Below are 20,951 nucleotides of genomic sequence, written 5' to 3'. Positions count from 1 at the left end.
TGCTATAGATTATATGTGCCATATTTTTTGATAGCCTTTGAAAAATTTTAAACGCTATCAATAATTGATCGCTTTTATTTTTGTTCTGGGGCGTTGAAATCTTTAAGCGGGACACCAAAAATTAAAACCGCATGTTGAAAACCATTCTAAAAACCCCCAATCGAGAATCAACAAATAATCCCAGTTCCCGTTCCTTTTCTTTCATCCAAACCCTAACATCCCTCCGACTCGTCGCTGCCGCCTCCGAGTCGTCGCCGGTGCCATCTCTGAGTCGACTGGGAGCTCAGGGATCAATCTGAAGAGGCTTATTCCTTTGAAATTCCTTTTGAAATTCTTGTTGAGTTTAATTTGATAACTGGGTAAGAGTTTAATTTTGTTTTTCTGTTAGGTATTTGAATGATAATTGCGTATTAGTTTAATTCTCGACAAGAAGTATTAGAAAACCATGTATATGTGCTAAACATTGTTAATCATAATTTTAATCCAATACTTCCTGTTTGCAGTTTATTCCCTTGCAAAGTTAATGAATGTGAAGGATGATCATGGCTCTCTCTCCGCTATTGCAAGGTTAGGTTTTTAATCTCTTTGAAATCTTTATCTCAAGCATGCACACTCTTTTCCTAGGATCTAATCTGCTGATTTATGCATGACTTTGCATTTCTGTGATTCATTCTTTGTGTTATATGTATTTTCATACCAATGCTAAATGTATTATCTATTTTATTTCAGTATGTTTGCTTTTATACTTGGAGGAAGTAAATTTGATCTTATCCCGGTATTTTACATTGTAATCATAAATCACAGGTAAGGTTCAGGCAGTGCATCCCGCTATTCCCAACTACTATGCAGTTAGCTCTTACAAGAGTCATGTTTGATGCAAACACCAATAATTGGGGCCTGGACCTTTTGGATTAGAAAACGTGTATGACATTTTTAAATTCATCGGCATAATCATTTAAGTAATTTGATTGTTTTTCTTTCTAGAAAACGTGTATGACATTTTTAAATTCATCGGCATAATCATTTAAGTAATTTGATTGTTTTTCTTTCTCATACTTGTGTGGTATATGAAATGAGAATATATCTAAAGCTCATTCACAAGCTTATTATCTCCTAGGCTAGTTGTTTGTAGTTTTTAAATAGTGAGAACAAGTAGCAGATTGACGAATAACTAACTCTTGCCTAAGCTTAGTGTAATAGTAAAATCTTATACTACACTGACAGATTGACCAGCTTCTGAATTTTCATGAAGAACGTCTGAATCTTTGCATATTGGGTTAAAACTAATTCTACATGTTAATAAAATCATTTCTTGAATCAAAGGTGTATAACTGTAGTGTTAGTAGCTTTTATTTTCGGCTCCCGAAATTTGAATACTTACAGGACCTGCCCTTGTTGGTCTCCATCTCTCTGTTGGGAGCTACCAAATTCCAATATTACATTTTAACACATAAATGTGTTTTGTCGCACACAAAGAGGATAGAGTTAGAAAATATGAGAATTTCTAAATTTCTTTTTGAAATCTTAAAGGTTAATGAAGCTTTGTGGGCATTAAAATTTCCTTATGTTTACCCTGATCCTGAAAGTCATTGATTGCATGCTGCTCTTGCAAAAAATTCAGGACTTGAATCTGATTATATACTTGTTGGTTGTAGAGCAGATGAACTTATTGATCTAATTATGAGATTAAAGCATGGATTCTCCTGATTCTATTTAAGCCATATTCCATTACTATCCTGCACATCATGCATCAAGTATATTGATGTTTATCTTAGTGGTCTTCCACAGATGTGTGCTTCATCTTGGTGACAAGATTTTTGACTGTCCTCCAACATTTACTATGTACGAGTTTGATGAAGCTGTGAATGGAGCACTGGTCATCAAAGGTACTTAGTTGGTTTCCTTTTAACCTGCTTCTTCTTTTGTAGAAAAAGTAAATGATTTAAAGTGAAACACAATGGGACTTTTGCTTCATCATTCTTCTAAACTAAAAGAAAAAGAAAAAGAAAAAGTAGGGTCATCTGGTCTAATTAAATTGTTACCAGTTTTGACAGTCTATATGTTTCCATTGTGTTGCAGTTCCAAGATTATCAGATTTTTCTTTGGACGTTTCTTGCGTTGTTGAAGTTGTCAAACTGGAAAAACCAAAATGCATTTTCCTTACATCTCCAAATAATCCAGATGGAAGGTAAATTCCCAATCCATTCTACAGCTCATCCTTTTTTCTAACTGTGATTATATTTTAGCATGTTGTTATAGAAAAAAGTTGAGCTATTCATACTGGTGCTCTAGTTATAGTTGATTACTTGTTATTTATTCAAAACTGCAGCCATTTTCTTTGTGATTCTGCTTAGAGCATGGGTCTACCTTGTCTGATATCAGTTGATTGCTATCACATTCTTACTGTACAATCAGTGATGAAGATCTCCTAAAGATTATTAGCGCTCCAGTATTGGTTGTGCTGGATGAAGCTTACATAGAATTCTTTGGTATAAAGTCAAGGATGGACTGGGAAAGAAGCATGACAATTTGATTGTCCTTCGGACATTTAGTAACGAGCAGGTTAATTAGCATCTTCAGCCATTTTCCATATGTATGAGAATGTGATACTTTGTGCTTCAAATCAAGTGCATTTTGAATCCAATTATTCTATATAAGTATATTTATCTTATATTCTTTGGCAGCTCTTTTTTCTGTGCTTAATAATTGTTATAAGTTTGATTATTTAATTTATAGGCAGCTCTTATTATCGAACATGCCTTTCAAATAGGTTTCCTTTGCGCTTCAGATATGAACCCTAAACAAGTAAACATCATAGTGAATCTTATCATATTCCTCCTTCAATGCATTCACTTAGATCCCTAGTCTATAATAAATTGGATGCTTTATCCTTTATCCATGAGCAAGGTTTTAAATGTCGGATGTCGGGTTCATGTCGGATGGCTGAAATCATAAGCTTGATCATTGGCATCTTGAATTTGCACTGGATCAAATAGACTGATTTGTCACTTTTATTTTATTGATTATTTATTTTAATAGCTCCAGCAAAACTTTTTACATGGCCCTTTTATGTTAACTTGTAGCTATGGTGGGTTATTTTGCCCACAATCAACTTTCAGATAGATGCTGACAGCTATGCCTCCTTCTGTCATGTTTTAGCGTCAGTGATTATCAAAGTTCTGACATATTAATTGTTGAGTCAAATTCATTGTGTTTCAGGTAAGTTCACGGCAGAAAGAAACAAGTAGCACCACGGGTATGCGTGAGAGTGTCGAGACCAGTCCTCTATTAGAGCACAGGGCCAAGGTAGTCCCCTTCTCTCTCATGCAAAAACATCTATTGAAGATGCTATCGGCACTAAAGTAGTGTAGCCTGCTGACAAGGTTGTATTGGAAAATATCTCAATTAACAACGTGGAATCTACAAACATATCATCTCCTTCGGTAATCTTTTTTGCTGATACTATCATTATTTTGATATTTGATTGTACTAGTTTCTTTTCTATAATTGATATCACTGTTTTTGCATTGTTGCTAGAGTGTGAACAACTCAAAGAAAAAGTGCAACTTGTTAGATATTGGTGGCTCGGGAAAGATAGTTGCTGAAGGACATTGGTCTTCAAGTGATCCGAACCAGGTTGTTCACTTCGTTCCTTTAGGTCCTAATGCTATGCGTGTTTGGGTTGATATCCCTAGGATCCCTAGTGCATCTCTTTGGAGGCCGACATCTGAGTTAGAATGCATTGAAGATGCCGTTGGTACGACAATAGCTTGGCCGTCAGACAAAGTTGTTATGCTTTGAAAAGCTGGTAAGTTATACATAATTGGTGACTACTTTAAATGAGCCCGTCGGAGCCCCTCCTTGTCTCTCGTCCACCTCTGAAACCCCTCTTATTTGAAGATTCGAGGGATTAATTTGAGAATCTGAAAGGTTTAAGAGAATCTGAAAATCATTTTCTTTTGATTTTTGATTTTTTTGGGTAGTTATTTTGTGAGATTAGTTGTGATGAATATGTGGTTTATTTGTGATGCAGAGCACTGGGAGCTCAGGGATCAATCTGAAGAGGCTTATTCCTTTGAAATTCCTTTTGAAATTCTTGTTGAGTTTAATTTGATAACTGGGTAAGAGTTTAATTTTGTTTTTCTGTTAGGTATTTGAATGATAATTGCGTATTAGTTTAATTCTCGACAAGAAGTATTAGAAAACCATGTATATGTGCTAAACATTGTTAATCATAATTTTAATCCAATACTTCCTGTTTGCAGTTTATTCCCTTGCAAAGTTAATGAATGTGAAGGATGATCATGGCTCTCTCTCTGCTATTGCAAGGTTAGGTTTTTAATCTCTTTGAAATCTTTATCTCAAGCATGCACACTCTTTTCCTAGGATCTAATCTGCTGATTTATGCATGACTTTGCATTTTTGTGATTCATTCTTTGTGTTATATGTATTTTCATACCAAAGCTAAATGTATTATCTATTTCATTTCAGTATGTTTGCTTTTATACTTGGAGGAAGTAAATTTGATCTTATCCCAGTATTTTACATTGTAATCATAAATCACAGGCAAGGTTCAGGCAGTGCATCCCGCTATTCCCAAATACTATGCAGTTAGCTCTTACAAGAGTCATGTTTGATGCAAACACCAATAATTGGGGCCTGGACCTTTTGGATTAGAAAACGTGTATGACATTTTTAAATTCATCGGCATAATCATTTAAGTAATTTGATTGTTTTTCTTTCTCATACTTGTGTGGTATATGAAATGAGAATATATCTAAAGCTCATTCACAAGCTTATTATCTCCTAGGCTAGTTGTTTGTAGTTTTTAAATAGTGAGAACAAGTAGCAGATTGACGAATAACTAACTCTTGCCTAAGCTTAGTGTAATAGTAAAATCTTATACTGCACTGACAGATTGACCAGCTTCTGAATTTTCATGAAGAACGTCTGAATCTTTGCATATTGGGTTACAACTAATTCTACATGTTAATAAAATCATTTCTTGAATCAAAGGTGTATAATTGTGGTGTTAGTAGCTTTTATTTTTGGCTCCCGAAATTTGAATACTTACAGGACCTGCCCTTGTTGGTCTCCATCTCTCTGTTGGGAGCTACCAAATTCCAATATTACATTTTAACACATAAATGTGTTTTGTCGCACACAAAGAGGATAGAGTTAGAAAATATGAGAATTTCTAAATTTCTTTTTGAAATCTTAAAGGTTAATGAAGCTTTGTGGGCATTAAAATTTCCTTATGTTTACCCTGATCCTGAAAGTCATTGATTGCATGCTGCTCTTGCAAAAAATTCAGGACTTGAATCTGATTATATACTTGTTGGTTGTAGAGCAGATGAACTTATTGATCTAATTATGAGATTAAAGCATGGATTCTCCTGATTCTATTTAAGCCATATTCCATTACTATCCTGCACATCATGCATCAAGTATATTGATGTTTATCTTAGTGGTCTTACACAGATGTGTGCTTCATCTTGGTGACAAGATTTTTGACTGTCCTCCAACATTTACTATGTACGAGTTTGATGAAGCTGTGAATGGAGCACTGGTCATCAAAGGTACTTAGTTGGTTTCCTTTTAACCTGCTTCTTCTTTTGTAGAAAAAGTAAATGATTTAAAGTGAAACACAATGGGACTTTTGCTTCATCATTCTTCTAAACTAAAAGAAAAAGAAAAAGAAAAAGTAGGGTCATCTGGTCCAATTAAATTGTTACCAGTTTTGACAGTCTATATGTTTCCATTGTGTTGCAGTTCCAAGATTATCAGATTTTTCTTTGGACGTTTCTTGCGTTGTTGAAGTTGTCAAACTGGAAAAACCAAAATGCATTTTCCTTACATCTCCAAATAATCCAGATGGAAGGTAAATTCCCAATCCATTCTACAGCTCATCCTTTTTTCTAACTGTGATTATATTTTAGCATGTTGTTATAGAAAAAAGTTGAGCTATTCATACTGGTGCTCTAGTTATAGTTGATTACTTGTTATTTATTCAAAACTGCAGCCATTTTCTTTGTGATTCTGCTTAGAGCATGGGTCTACCTTGTCTGATATCAGTTGATTGCTATCACATTCTTACTGTACAATCAGTGATGAAGATCTCCTAAAGATTATTAGCGCTCCAGTATTGGTTGTGCTGGATGAAGCTTACATAGAATTCTTTGGTATAAAGTCAAGGATGGACTGGGAAAGAAGCATGACAATTTGATTGTCCTTCGGACATTTAGTAACGAGCAGGTTAATTAGCATCTTCAGCCATTTTCCATATGTATTATGTATGATAGTATGAGAATATGATACTTTATGCTTCAAATCAAGTGCATTTTGAATCCAATTATTCTATATAAGTATATTTATCTTATATTCTTTGGCAGCTCTTTTTTCTGTGCTTAATAATTGTTATAAGTTTGATTATTTAATTTATAGGCAGCTCTTATTATCGAACATGCCTTTCAAATAGGTTTCCTTTGCGCTTCAGATATGAACCCTAAACAAGTAAACATCATAGTGAATCTTATCATATTCCTCCTTCAATGCATTCACTTAGATCCCTAGTCTATAATAAATTGGATGCTTTATCCTTTATCCATGAGCAAGGTTTTAAATGTCGGATGTCGGGTTCATGTCGGATGGCTGAAATCATAAGCTTGATCATTGGCATCTTGAATTTGCACTGGATCAAATAGACTGATTTGTCACTTTTATTTTATTGATTATTTATTTTAATAGCTCCAGCAAAACTTTTTACATGGCCCTTTTATGTTAACTTGTAGCTATGGTGGGTTATTTTGCCCACAATCAACTTTCAGATAGATGCTGACAGCTATGCCTCCTTCTGTCATGTTTTAGCGTCAGTGATTATCAAAGTTCTGACATATTAATTGTTGAGTCAAATTCATTGTGTTTCAGGTAAGTTCACGGCAGAAAGAAACAAGTAGCACCACGGGTATGCGTGAGAGTGTCGAGACCAGTCCTCTATTAGAGCACAGGGCCAAGGTAGTCCCCTTCTCTCTCATGCAAAAACATCTATTGAAGATGCTATCGGCACTAAAGTAGTGTAGCCTGCTGACAAGGTTGTATTGGAAAATATCTCAATTAACAACGTGGAATCTACAAACATATCATCTCCTTCGGTAATCTTTTTTGCTGATACTATCATTATTTTGATATTTGATTGTACTAGTTTCTTTTCTATAATTGATATCACTGTTTTTGCATTGTTGCTAGAGTGTGAACAACTCAAAGAAAAAGTGCAACTTGTTAGATATTGGTGGCTCGGGAAAGATAGTTGCTGAAGAACATTGGTCTTCAAGTGATCCGAACCAGGTTGTTCACTTTGTTCCTTTAGGTCCTAATGCTATGCGTGTTTGGGTTGATATCCCTACGATCCCTAGTGCATCTCTTTGGAGACCGACATCTGAGTTAGAATGCATTGAAGATGTCGTTGGTACGACAATAGCTTGGCCATCAGACAAAGTTGTTATGCTTTAAAAAGCTGGTAAGTTATACATCTTACAATCGTGTGTGTTTACTTTATCATGTTTGTTATAGTTGTAATTTTGGTGTTGTTAATTTATGTTTTTGCAGCAGTACTAGTACTCAATTTCTGAAGATGATGAGTCTCCCAAGTCATATGTAATGCAGCAAAGTTAATTTTTGTTGTTCTGTGTACTATGGTTAATTTCTTGTACTCCATGTTGGATTATCCAAAGACTAGTATTTGTTTTTTGGCACATTTGTGTTGACTCTTCTTGTATGCTACAACTTGGTTATGTATCAGTTTGAACCTTTAAATGAAATATTTTCTTTTATGGTTGTCACAATTGGAAGTTATTTCTAGTTCAACCTCAAAGGTTTATAGGCACAACTGAAATGCTATAAGAAGTGGAAACAATTAATGAAATGTTATTAAAAGAAGAAAGACAACATTCGCTGAAACGCCATTGTAGTAACTCAAACGCTATCAAATGTAAGACAATAGCAGCGTTGAAATGCTATGAATAAAAACTAACTAATAGCGTTTTTCAACCGCTATGAAAGATATTTGTCATAGCAATATAGAAACGCTATTGAATACTCTTTTATAGCTACATAAAAACGCTATGGTTGGAAACTTTTTGATAGCGTTTGGGGAAACGCTATGTAAAGCAACAGACCTACTATAGCGGGTTCTGACACAGCGTTGATTAAAACGCTATGAAATAATACCATAGCGTTTTTCAGCAACTATGGTAGATTTCAGGTGTTGTAGTGATCTCAGGAGTACTGTAGTGAGTTAAATTAGTCACAGGATAAAACAAATTTCTAATCCGAACATGGTTTGAGGGGAAGTGTTATACGAGGATTTAGTTTATACAGAAAGTTGTTATATTTAGAAAATTATTTATTAATTAGTTTCTTGTGTCATAGAAGTGTCCTTATGTACTTAGCATTTAGATTAATACTCTATTATAAATAAGGGTAAAGAGGAGAGGTAAATTATCTCTTCGAATTTTATTGGTTAATGCCGGTTATTTGCCAATTACATGTAGAGGGTCAAGTAAAAGTTTGTATATTGATATATTTTGTATCTATACATAGAATGTTGCTATATGCTTAAACATATGTTTCTATACACATGCAATCAAAAAATAAAGAAATTGTTGATATATTCAAGATACCACATTTTAGAAAACATGTCTTCAATTCATCCTATTTCATCATATCTAAACTGTGATATGGTTCCTAAGGATGAACCATATATGGATGGTTCCTAAGAAATTGTCTTATTGAAAATATGAGCGTTAGATTTTACTCTCACATAATTTATGTTCTGACAATTTTCCCTCCGAGATTATTATAATTTGAATTTCCTTGATGTGTTACTAATAAAAATTCACATTGCCTAATTATGCTTAATATCATATAGATGAGGATAGTTCCTGACAAATCATGGATTGATATTCCTCGTATTGATAGATGGAGGGATAGTCGATATAAAGATGGAATAAATCAATTCATACATTACGCCTTGGCAGACCCACGGAAGTTAAATAGTGACGTCGTGTATTATCCCTACTGTTGGTGTAAAAATAGGGCGTTGGTGGATAAACGTGATTTACAAAAACACTTAATATCAGGATTTTATGATGAGTACAAATATTGGATGTTTCATGGGGAAGGATGTCTTGAAGAAATGGAATTGATGGCGGACACCGGTACGTCCGATGGGAGAATAGATGATATGAGGATAGATGATACACATACGATGCTTGCTAATATGTTAACAGTTCCTAATATAGATCAAGTTGAAGATGCTGAGGATGCTGAAGTTACAGGAAATGCTCAAGGCGTGACTGATCATGAGGAGCTGGCGCAGATAATGAAATTAATAGACGACAATGAAAATGATCTGTTGCACCGAGTTCACCAGGTTATCATTTATGTTGCGTATTTTGCGTATAAAGTCTCTTAGCGGAATGACAGATAAATATTTTAATATGTTGTTTGTGTTGCTGAGAAAAGTCATTCCAAATGGAAAAGATAGCATACCAGAAAATTATGATAACACAAAGAAGATTGTTTCCGTTATAGGACTTGATTACAAAAAAAATCGACGCATACCCTAATGATTGTATCCTCTACTATAAGGATAACAAAGATTTTCAGGAGTGTCTAATTTGTGGAGTATCACGGTGGGTACAACGTAAAAATTATTCAACACATGGGACAGCAAGGTCTATGCTTAAGCAAAAGAAGATTCCAGCAAAGGTCCTTCGTCATTTTCCCTTAATACCTAAGCTAAAACGGTTGTATATGAATAAAGACACTGCTAAGCAAATGAGGTGGCACATGAAAGAACGTATAGATGATGGTAAAATCAGACATCTGGCTGATGCAGAGGCGTGGAAGCATGTGGATCGAACTTTTCCTTGGTTTGCGAATGAGTGCAGGAATGTTAGACTAGGTTTGTCTAGCGACGGATTCAATCCATTTGGGATTATGAGTTCTGGTTGGTCTACATGACCTGTTGTATTAACGCCTTACAACTTACCGCCTTGGCTTTGCATGAAACAACAATATATGATACTTTCATTATTGATACTGTGCAAGCATGCACCAGGCAATGACATAGATGTATTTTTAGAACCGCTAATTGATGAGTTAAAACAACTCTGGACTGAAGGGTTATGACATATGATACTCATGCAAAGCAGTCTTTCAGACTACGTGGTATTTTACTATGGACAATTAATGATTTTTCAGCCTATGCGAATCTTTCGGGTTGGTCTACAAAGGGAACATATGCGTGTCCAGTTTGTGGTCCAGAATTCAAAGGTCTTTATCTGCAGCACAGTCGAAAGTTTTGTTATTGGTTTAACAGAAGGTGGTTGAACCTAAAACACAGATACAGAACAAAAAAATGGAGCAAGTTTTTTGATAGTACTGTTGAGAAGAGAGATGCTCCGCGTCCATTAGGTGAAGATCAGATTGTACATTTGCTTGAGAGGTTCCCTGCTATCAGGTTTGTGTAGGGTCTGATTTTGCTTATGTATACCAAGTGTAGGATCGTGACCCTTAAGAATAGAGTGCGCTCCTATAAAAATCTGTGGAAGCTTTACACTTAAACACTAGAGGGTGAGTTTGCAAAGTAGATTATAAATTACAAAGAAAGAATAACAATCTCAGAAAATGAACATCATAAACACAAGTATGTATACTGGTTCTACCTCCCCGGTGTACATCCAGTCCCCAAGCAAATCCTGCTTGAGAGTTTTCACTATGATTTTAAAACCTTACAAAATCAAAAGCAAACCTGACCAATTTGTAAGACCATGCAAATTGCAAACCCAATTGACAAGACCATGCTAATTGCCACCCAATCTCTAAACCAAGAGATCAACCCTCTCAAACCTGAGAGAAATCCTTTTTGAAGCAAGAACACAATTGATCCTATAAGCTTTGAATGTGTAGTGAAGTGCAGCAATGGCTTAGGATTCTTTTAACTCTCTGAATATTGCCTATACAATCTCTAAGAATGATTAAAACCAAGGCAATATCAGAAACTCTCTTTTTCTAAACACTTAGCATGAAAATCTGGAAAACTAGAAAGTGAATATGCACAAATGTTTGATCTTATGTGTATAAATGAGTTGTACAAATTTCTGAACTTATAACCTATTTGTAGCCCTTGAAAAGACAAGTTTTCAACCCCTAAAAACATACACAAAACGGCTATAAACAGTCACTTATTCAAAACCTAAAATCTGGAAAAACTACATCTGTAGTCGACCACAAGTCATAGTCGTCGACTACACTGAGTCTAAACAGACTCTGTGAAGTCAGAAAATTGCTTAGTATTCGACTACAAGGTATAGTAGTCGACTACACTGTAAACTCACAGATTCTAGAATTTTCTTTTTAGTATTTTCACTGTAACTTTCTCATCCGATATCAGAATGAGATGGTTTAAGATTTGTTGGAAAGCTCTCGAAGAGACCTACAACTTTGATCTTTTGAGTTTTTCCAGATTCTAATTGCTAATGAGTATAAATAAAATTTTTTAAGACTCACTCAATATCTATAAACTCTAATGGCTAACATAGGGGGTTTCTATTATTAACCAATACACTAAGCATGTGTTCGTGTGTTCTAACACTATTTATGTGCATGTGTGTGAGTGATCAAGGCTTGTACAAATTTTTAAGCAAAGAAAATATAAAATTATATTTTGCCAATAAAGTATATCTTCTTCTTTACTTCATTTTGCCTTAAACTCATCTATGTCTTGAGTATCTCTTTGAATATAATTGTTGATATAGCTCTGATACTGCAAAACAAATGTTAGCACATAATACACACAATATATAATATTTGTTATCATCAAAATAAACTAATCTTGGGGTCAAGATTCCTAACAGTTTGGAAAGAAGCGCTATTCGAAAGAAGATTTACTTGGAGTAAGGAACTTGCGTATTAACAAAAGGATACCAAAACGAAAGAGACAAGCACAAGTGGTGAGTGATGGGGCTGAAGTCGTAAAATTACCCTCAGGATGGACAAAATTCAGTATTTTTTTTCAACTCCCCTATTGGAAAGAGTTAAAAACACGTCGCAACTTGGACGTTATGCACATTGAAAAAAATATTTGTGATAATCTTTTATCCACACTGTTGCAAGATGCTAATAAATCAAAGGATGATCTATGAGCTCGTCAAGATCTAACTGCTTTGAACATTAGAGAGGAACTGCAGCCAAAAATTATCGGAAATGACAGATTAGAATTGCCTGCTTTCGTATTACGATGTTGAAAGTTAAGATGCAAACATTTTGTCAAGTCCTCAAATCAACAAAGTTACCAGAGGGTTACTCCGCAAACATATCGAACAATGTCCAGGTGCAAGAAAGGAAAATATTAGAACTTAAAACTCATGAGGGTTAATCTTCTATATATATTCTCTCTGCTTCATAGAATATTTAATAAATAAAACTAATAAATATATTTTTAAATCTCTCTCAAAATGCTCCCTTTATCCCGCTGCCAGAACTGCACAGGAGGACGATGGTTGACTTTAGGAAGGGGTACGATGATGATAAGAATAAGAAACAAAAGCTAGAATTGGCCAAGAAAATGCAGGTTAACTAATTATCTTAGCTCTTATTAGCCTGTTCTTTTGTTAGGAATTTATTGTTTGTACTCTTCTTTTGGTCATCTTAATTATCATACATGAATTATATGTGTGAACGTGTTAAGGAAGATGCATGCATACATACCATTTATTAGCACTTAGCCCCCTCAATTGTGGAACTACTTCATCTTTTATTTTACTTGTTCATTTAAATATATCTTTTATTTTTGAAAGGCCAATTCTTAAATTTATTTTTTTGTCTTTTAGGAAGCTCTGGAAAACACATATGCTGAGGTTGTTGCACAGAGCCAGGAGCCCCTGACTAGAGAGCAGAATTATAATGTGAGCCATTTAGTTTGTGGACTTCCCAAAAAGGGGAGGACCAGGTGTTGGGAGTTGGAGCTCAGAGGGTGTCTACACCATTCCAGCCTCCGCCGATTTCAACGCCATCGACTATGCCCTCGGGGCCCTCTTACATGCCGCAGGAGGATTGCACTCAGCAGGCGATGCAGCTTGTTTCCTTTATGATGAATATGTTAGATGGTTAGATTCCCGAGGAGATGTGGGAGGATATTCAAGAGGAGCTTATGCGAGTGATCCACCCTACTGCTACTTTTGCGATGGTTTCCAGGCAAATAATAAAATCTTGTAGAAGGCGGGTTCCTACTCGGGTGCAAAGCCAGATTATGAACTTTTTGGCCACTCAAAAGGTATTTACTGGTAGTGGAGAGAGTAGCAAACAGGTATACTTATTATATATGTAAAACATGATTACACACAATATTATATGATTCTAAATTTAAATTATTTTGTTGTTAGAGTGGAGATGATGATATTGGGAGCACGAGTCGTAGGGATGGAGCCGCCAGTGGCAACGCGAACGATGACATGGATAGGGCGGATGACCTATTTTAGTGAGTTATATCCTAAACTCGTGTTTGTATATTGGACATCTTTATATTGGAGATTATGATATGCGTATATCCTAAACTCGTGTTTGTATATTGGACATCTTTATATTGGAGATTATGATATGCGTGTATGGTTTGTTGTGGAAATTTTTATGGATTTAGAACTTATGATATGCGTGTATGATATGCGTGTATGGTTTGTTGTGGAAATTTTTATGGATTTAGAACTTATGATATGCGTGTATGGTTTCTTGTGGAAATTTTTGTGGATTTAGAACTTATCGTGAAAATTGAATGTACATATTTCGAATGTTCGTGAAAATTGATTGGATGAGAGATGTTTGTGAAATTTGGATTGTAGAAATTTTGAGATGTTTGAATGTGCAAGAAATGTCGTTGTTTGCAGATTTGTATGTACAGGGAATTGATATGTACAGGGAACTGATTATAATCAGCAAATTTTTTTTTAGTTGCTAATACCTATCGTTGACGGGAATCCCGTCAGTGATAAGTATCGCTGACGGGATTACCGTCAACGATGTATATAACATCACCGACGAGAATCCCGTCAACGATAGGTTATCGCTACGGGATTCCCGTCGGCGATGTGAATAATATCGCTGACGGTAATCCCGTCAGCGATATGTATCGCTGACGGGATTCCCGTCAGCGGTTGTGGGTTCAGCGCTGACGAATTGTCGTCAGCAACAAACATCACTGACGGGAGCCCCGTCAGCGATATACATAACATCGCTGACGGGATAGCCGTCAGCGATGTTTTATTATCGCTGACTGCATTTGTCATCAACGTTATTGCCGTCAGTAATATACATTACTAACAGCACCCCGTCAAAGATAATTCTTCCCTGACGGGACTATTGCTGACGGTGTATCCTTGACGGGAAGCCGTCAATGATATTTATCGCCGACGGGGATTTAGGCATTCTTGACGGGAATGCCCGTCAACGATTCCTGGTTTTCCACTAGTGAGACTTAAGCCTTAAGGAATCATTTTTAGCCTTTGAGCTTTTGGGCTTGGATTCTTGGGCCTTTTGCTTGTTGATTTTCCATTGGGCTTCTTGATTTTCCTTTGAGCTTTTCTTCATTTCTTCATGATTCATGCTTCATTGTTTTGGTTCTGGGCTTTTGCTTCATGGGCTTCTGGCTTGATTTTTGGATTGTTCACAATGCGTATAAGAGGTAAGGTTTTGCTTCATGGTCTTTGGCGTTTTGGGCTTCATTAATTCATGAAATATTTAAAGAGTTTATTTTTCACTTTGGCTTCATAGGCTTTATAACTTCATGGGCTTCTCACAATTCTGAAATAAAATAGAGAAAAGAGAATTTGAGGGTTTTTATATTTAATAATATTTATTTATATTTTTATTCATTTATGTGCAAACTAAACTAAAAACAATTATTAGTGGTATATTTATTTATATAAAATAGATAACGATGGTATAAAATTATAATAAAAATATGATTATCACTGGGTCACATGAAGTTTCTGCTTTTGGGGTCTGGACACATTTTTCCCAAGGGGCTGTTTGGTTCGTTTCCTAGATATAGGGAAATGCATTTCCATATACAAAAACATAAGTTTTGAGTTTTCCAAACTTTTTCAAGAAATGGATTGTTTTGCTTTGGTTCGCACAAAAAAATGATGGGAAACCAATGTATTTATTTTTCTTGTGTTTGGTTCGCATGGAAAAAAAAAGGAAAACTTTTGTTGATAATACATTTCCCACTTTTCTTGTGTTTGGTTGGTTTTGATGTTTGTAGTGAAAAGTGTTTATGGTCACCATGGTAAGATTACCCCCACTATATACAACTTTATTTGTGCTCGTTATATGATGTAATCTTAATCATATAAAAGTTCGAATGTAACATGACAAAACCATGATTTTATCTGCATACAAAGTTTCAAAATTAGCTACAGACTACTGATACAACACCGAGCATAAAAAAACCAAGAGAAACAACATATGCACACCAAACTGAACACAACTAGATTGTAATGGTCACAAATTCGAACATAGCTGCCAAACTTATTATGGCTGAAGGCTCAGAATTTTGGTCAATATTATCATATTGTTAGCCATCCAGTACAATATCAAGAGATATTGCAGGTTGCTAATCTCAGATAACTTAGAAAACCAAAGACATCGCCAGATTCACATTGAAAACTGAAACACTCTGTGCTGGAACCTTTGTAAATGGCGTCTTGATAAACTGAACCAAGAACTTCTTTTGACGTATAGCCCCCCATGTAGGTACAATGAATTCTGCAGATATGAAGATTAACATTGTAGGTAATGAAATAATAGGTTCATTAATGAAACTTCGTTAATGAAATAATAGGTTCAAGTTGAACATTGTAGGTAAATGAGTTGACGGTTTGTAAGTGCTACCGAATTTTTTATAAGAGAGAAGTTATCTGCAATTTACCTTAACATGAAATAGCCATGTTGCCGCAAACATGTTCAAGCATGATGCCTCTAGGTGACATGATATATACATATGCCCAATTGAAATACTAAAACTTCAAAATATGACACGATGGACATGATTACACACACTTCCATTATAAAATACTATGCATTCACCTCTACGTGACAAGATCTGGAAAGTCCAAATTATCGAACAATAAAATAGTATGTATTTACCTAGTATACAAGCTACAAGGAGAATGAGTGGATAAGCATACATGAAGACTTGCTTCATACAGTGACCAGCACAAAACAAAATTTTGACATATCACAACTAATATTTAACGACTTCCCATCACTCAGTTTCCGACATTTTCTTAATATACTTAACTTAGTGCTACAAAATTCTTTACACCAGTTCATCAACAGCCAGGGAAAATGAATTGTGATTAAGTGCAAGCACAGAAAAATACAGTCTGCAAAATAAAGCTACGCTATTGAGAATAATATTCAGAAGTTTCAGGCTTATAACAATTTTTCAGAAGTGCTATTTTCCTGCACAATTTAGTCCACGTCATTGGAACAGTTTTTTTAATAGAAAATATGTATAAGTGAACAAGCAAAAGGCAATATCAAAACATTTGCGTTATCTCAATTTTATCATATATTGGTTCACTTACTGAATGCATCCATACCTACTCTGTGGAACACCTGCAGGTTCTGAACATGATTATTTCTTTAGTAAATGCAGGTTAAAGAATCATGTTTGCAAAAGAAGTCTTCTTTGCAGAAACGACTGCAAGCATCACAAGTATCTAAACTATTAAGCACTATAGATAACTTTCCACTTATGAATAACCTATAAGAACTTGAGAGGTACAAATGCTCGACTATTATGGTGATGACGAAGAAAATTTGTTTTGGACACAGATGCATGGAATTATGAATAGACATGAGTTTGCTAGAAAGGTGTGTTCTTATCCACAAAACTATCAATGTACCGGTTAATTTAACTTACTTACCCTTGTATAAAATTGTTGTCGTGACTAATTCTATACTAATAGAAAGGAGTATCAGATTGGTGAATTCAAACAAATTTTCAACATACCCAAATCACAAGGCTCTGTATAGATGAATCAACAACACGACGCCCTGTTATGAGCTCAAGAAGCAAAACTCCATAAGCAAAGACATCAGTCTTCTCATTAACTATTCCGTGCATGAAGTACTCTGGCGCCAAGTATCTGGATCATTCAGCACATAAGCAACTTACTAGATCAAACAAAACAATTCGAATACCAGTTGGAGGATATCATACCTGTACAAGCTAGCAACAAGACCCTTGTCCCAGCCATGACACGCATGCACAAGGCAAGGCATATTGTAACAACGAGCATAGACTTGGCACTTATGTACCGAACCACTTCAAACACCCTTTCAACAATGCCTTCATGAACAGCATGAACACCTCTCTTCGCACCATCAAACCAACCTGTGCCCAAACTGAACACAAAACCAGCAAACCCACAACAGCAAGTACACAAAACTGAACACAAAACCAGCAAACCCACAACAGCAAGTACACAAAACTGAACACAAAACCAGCAAACCAACCAGTGCCCAAACCGAACACAACCAGCAAACCCACAACAGCAAGTAGTGCCCAAACCGAACACAACCAGCAAACCCACAACAGCAAGTACACCAAAAATAGCCAACCAACAAAATCAGGCTACACAACCAGCCAACCAGAGGCAACATGTGCCCACAAATAACCGAGCAGGAAAAAAAAATCAACAAAAACAACATATGCAGACCAAACTGAACACAAACAGATTGTAATGGTCACAAAGCCAACCAGAGCTGCCAAAATGATTATGGCTAAAGGCTCGGAATTTGGTCAATATCATCATTGTTAGCCATCCAGTACAATATCAAAGATATTGCAGGTTGCTAATCTCAAGAAAAACTGACAATCATCATAGCCTAAATTGATGCAAACCAAACTGAATAGGGCTGAGGGCTCATAATATGGTCAATATCATCATTGTTAGCCGTCCAGTACAATATCAATAGATATTTCGTCATCTACAATGTGTACTTGAGTAGATTGGGGAGAATGCATTGGTGAGTTCGCCTCATCTCCAAGATTTATGGTCTCACTACGACTAAACTTTTTCCAAGCATCATTAGCAAATTGACCTGTGGCTTGATCATCACCGATGATAAGGGCAAGATCATCATAATGCCTTAATGGTTTATTGACATATTGTCTAAGCTTCGCATTCTTAAAGCTCTTGTCCTGAAACAGTATAATTTAATTAATTACAAAAATTGCTTAAAATGGAAAATAAATATATTCTTTAACCAGACTTTATTTACCTCAATCCACCTATCCAAACATTCAGGATCCATAATGACAGTCTTCGTACTATCATCCCATCCAGCACCACTAAGATTACGACAAGTTTCCATATCACGAAATCGTGTTCGTAGAGTTTTGATGCGGTGCATGACATTATCCCACTTAAAAACTGTGTTGAACTTTTCATTAATGTGTTGAGAAGCCATATGAAATGCGGTTCTCTTAAAGCTTTTGTCGGGTTTGTATCCCTTTCTTACCAAGTCGGCAAGAAATGGAATGAGCTCATCATCATAACGGGAATCCCAAAACAAATGTTTGTTGCCTTGAGAACCACCTACTTCACCATTTTTGGAGGATGTGGTGTTTTTCCTCTTCTTCTTTGGATTTGGCGATGTTTCTACCCCTTCTTCTATGAGGTCCCGTTTGGAACCTGATTCGGGAGTTGATCCATTACCACTAGTGTGTGAAAGCTGCACCCCACTCAGATTAGGACTGTGAAATTGTGGAGGCAAAGTGGGTGAATTGAGCATGTTCGAATATGGCCCCATATTATGGTGCATTGGAAAGTAGCTGCTATCATGGAATGGCATGTTCGGGAATGCTTGAGGTGGTTGTACAAAGTACGACTGCTGAAATGGAAAATACCCATCACCGTGATGCACAGACTGAGGGGGTTGAGATGGTTGGGAAGGTGAAGGAACGACCCCCTTGCCTTTTTGATTATCTCTCCCACTCAATGAAGTATTATCAGCCATTGCTAATTAAATAGAAAAAGTTAGATGAAATAAGTACAACATGAATAAAAACTGAATGACATTAATGGAAATAGAGTTATTGAGTACATATATGAACATAAATAGAACAAAAATAAAAATCAAGTCTCTGTGATTACACCATGATTATACATATCACAGTAGTCAAATAAAAATCAAGTCTCTGTGATTACACCATGATTATACATATCACAGTAGTCCACCCACATCGCCCAAGCAATGTCATCCCTAAGAGTCTTCCACTCATTTCTTGATTCAGTTTGCTCTCTTTGGGTTTGATTTTGAGTAAAATCAACTAAATTAGTGTCATTCTCGAAAGCCACTTCGCTATCAATGTCTTCATTAATTTCATCATTGTTGAGTAGTTCATCACTTGGATCCACAGTTATAATAAAATTATGGAGTACCGTGCATGCCAATACGATATCTACTTGTATAGGAAAAGGATAATGCGGCTTAGCACACAAAATCTTGAAACGATTCTTCAATGTGCCAAATGTAGATTCAATCTTAGACCTCAATGAAGAATGTCTTAGATTGAATAATTCTCTTCTATTCTTAGGTGTTTTACCCGAATGTTCTTTCAAATGATATCTAACACCTCGGTATGGAGAGATGAAACCTGGCATGGTTGGGTACCCAGCATCACATAGATAGTATTTGCCTACAATTTTATTAAGAAAATTGTTAAGTCAAGTTTGAATATTAAAAATAATAAATTTTAAGTTAAGTCTATAATTAATTACCATCATAGACTCTCAATCCATGTGGTTGTGGTCTAGACAATGCGTCCTGAAGAATCCTATAATCATTTGCAGACCCCTCCCAACCTGCTAGAACATATGTGAACAGTTTGTTTGGGGTGCAAGCTGCAAGCACATTCTGTGTAACACCTTTGCGGCCTCGAAATCGGGCAACAAGATTAATCGGAAGCATAGCATCTATGTGTGTCCCATCTATCATTCCAATGCAATCCTATAATACGTGTATAACACATCTAAATTAAAATTTACTTACATTGATTATACATTTAAATATGCTTAAAGTGTAGATATACCTTGAAATAAGGGTAGTATAGCGGGTTGTTAATGATCTCTTGGGGAATGTCATTGGGGGCTTGTCTCATGTACCGTCCACGCAGGCAAATAATTGCTTGTAATACCTTGTTGAAATATCTACTCACTGTCTCCCCTGATCTTATAAAATGAGATCTAACTATGCGATTTTTAGATTTATGACCCAGAATGTTTAGAGTCATTATAAGTTGTTCTTCCACTGTTATATTCCTTGAGTCTTTTAGCAGGTTATTGTTCCTCATTATACTCGCTAGTTTTGCAAAAGCACCACTTCTCATTCTAATATAATTCACGCAACTATCACTAAAACCATTATAAATTCGACTTATGTGCTCAATTCTAGCTCTCTCTCGTCTTCTTTTTTCCTTACTTGGACCACTACGAATTGATTTACGCCTTGCTTGCATTCTTCTTATGACAGTAATTATTATAATTAGAACGGATAGGGCAGCACCTTGAACCATATTTATAACACTTTGTTCATCGGAACAATCACCATCATTATCCATCTACGATGCAAAAAATCATTATCACGTTAGAATCTAAGTCGAATTATGTCAAAATCTGAAAAAATTACAAATTATAATTTAAAATTTACAATTTACATTTTACTAACATGGATTACTACAATATCAAACCCAAAAAATATTCCAGTGATATAAATAGCATTAATAAATAACAAAGATATGAACTTTAGCTCCTAAAATCAGTAAAATTACATTAACACGCAACCAATTAACATTTTCATACTATCTAATAATGAGATAATTA

The 20,951-nt window shown here is 35.5% G+C and overlaps 3 protein-coding genes across 3 annotated transcripts; 1 reads left to right on the top strand and 2 right to left on the bottom strand.

The window, feature by feature from the left end:
- Positions 276-7,841, top strand: LOC109850615 (histidinol-phosphate aminotransferase, chloroplastic-like). The gene is made up of 6 exons (XM_020420666.1): positions 276-359; positions 504-567; positions 1,789-1,886; positions 2,080-2,188; positions 3,538-3,808; positions 7,606-7,841. The coding sequence occupies exons 2-5, from the start codon at positions 524-526 to the stop codon at positions 3,542-3,544; spliced, it is 258 nt and encodes an 85-aa protein (XP_020276255.1). The 5' UTR covers positions 276-359; positions 504-523; the 3' UTR covers positions 3,545-3,808; positions 7,606-7,841.
- LOC109850689 (receptor-like cytosolic serine/threonine-protein kinase RBK1) lies at positions 15,699-17,506 on the bottom strand. The gene is made up of 3 exons (XM_020420746.1): positions 17,285-17,506; positions 17,075-17,210; positions 15,699-15,822 (listed from the first exon to the last, which is right to left on the bottom strand). The coding sequence occupies exons 1-3, from the start codon at positions 17,344-17,346 to the stop codon at positions 15,712-15,714; spliced, it is 309 nt and encodes a 102-aa protein (XP_020276335.1). The 5' UTR covers positions 17,347-17,506; the 3' UTR covers positions 15,699-15,711.
- On the bottom strand, positions 19,260-20,689 carry LOC109846838. The gene is made up of 3 exons (XM_020416078.1): positions 20,162-20,689; positions 19,851-20,079; positions 19,260-19,768 (listed from the first exon to the last, which is right to left on the bottom strand). Exons 1-3 carry the CDS (start codon positions 20,687-20,689, stop codon positions 19,260-19,262), a joined length of 1,266 nt encoding a protein of 421 aa, XP_020271667.1.

This window comes from Asparagus officinalis, chromosome 7 (assembly GCF_001876935.1).
Source record: "Asparagus officinalis chromosome 7, Aspof.V1, whole genome shotgun sequence".
Classification (NCBI taxonomy): domain Eukaryota; kingdom Viridiplantae; phylum Streptophyta; class Magnoliopsida; order Asparagales; family Asparagaceae; genus Asparagus; species Asparagus officinalis.
This window is presented reverse-complemented; position numbering and strand designations above follow the sequence as displayed.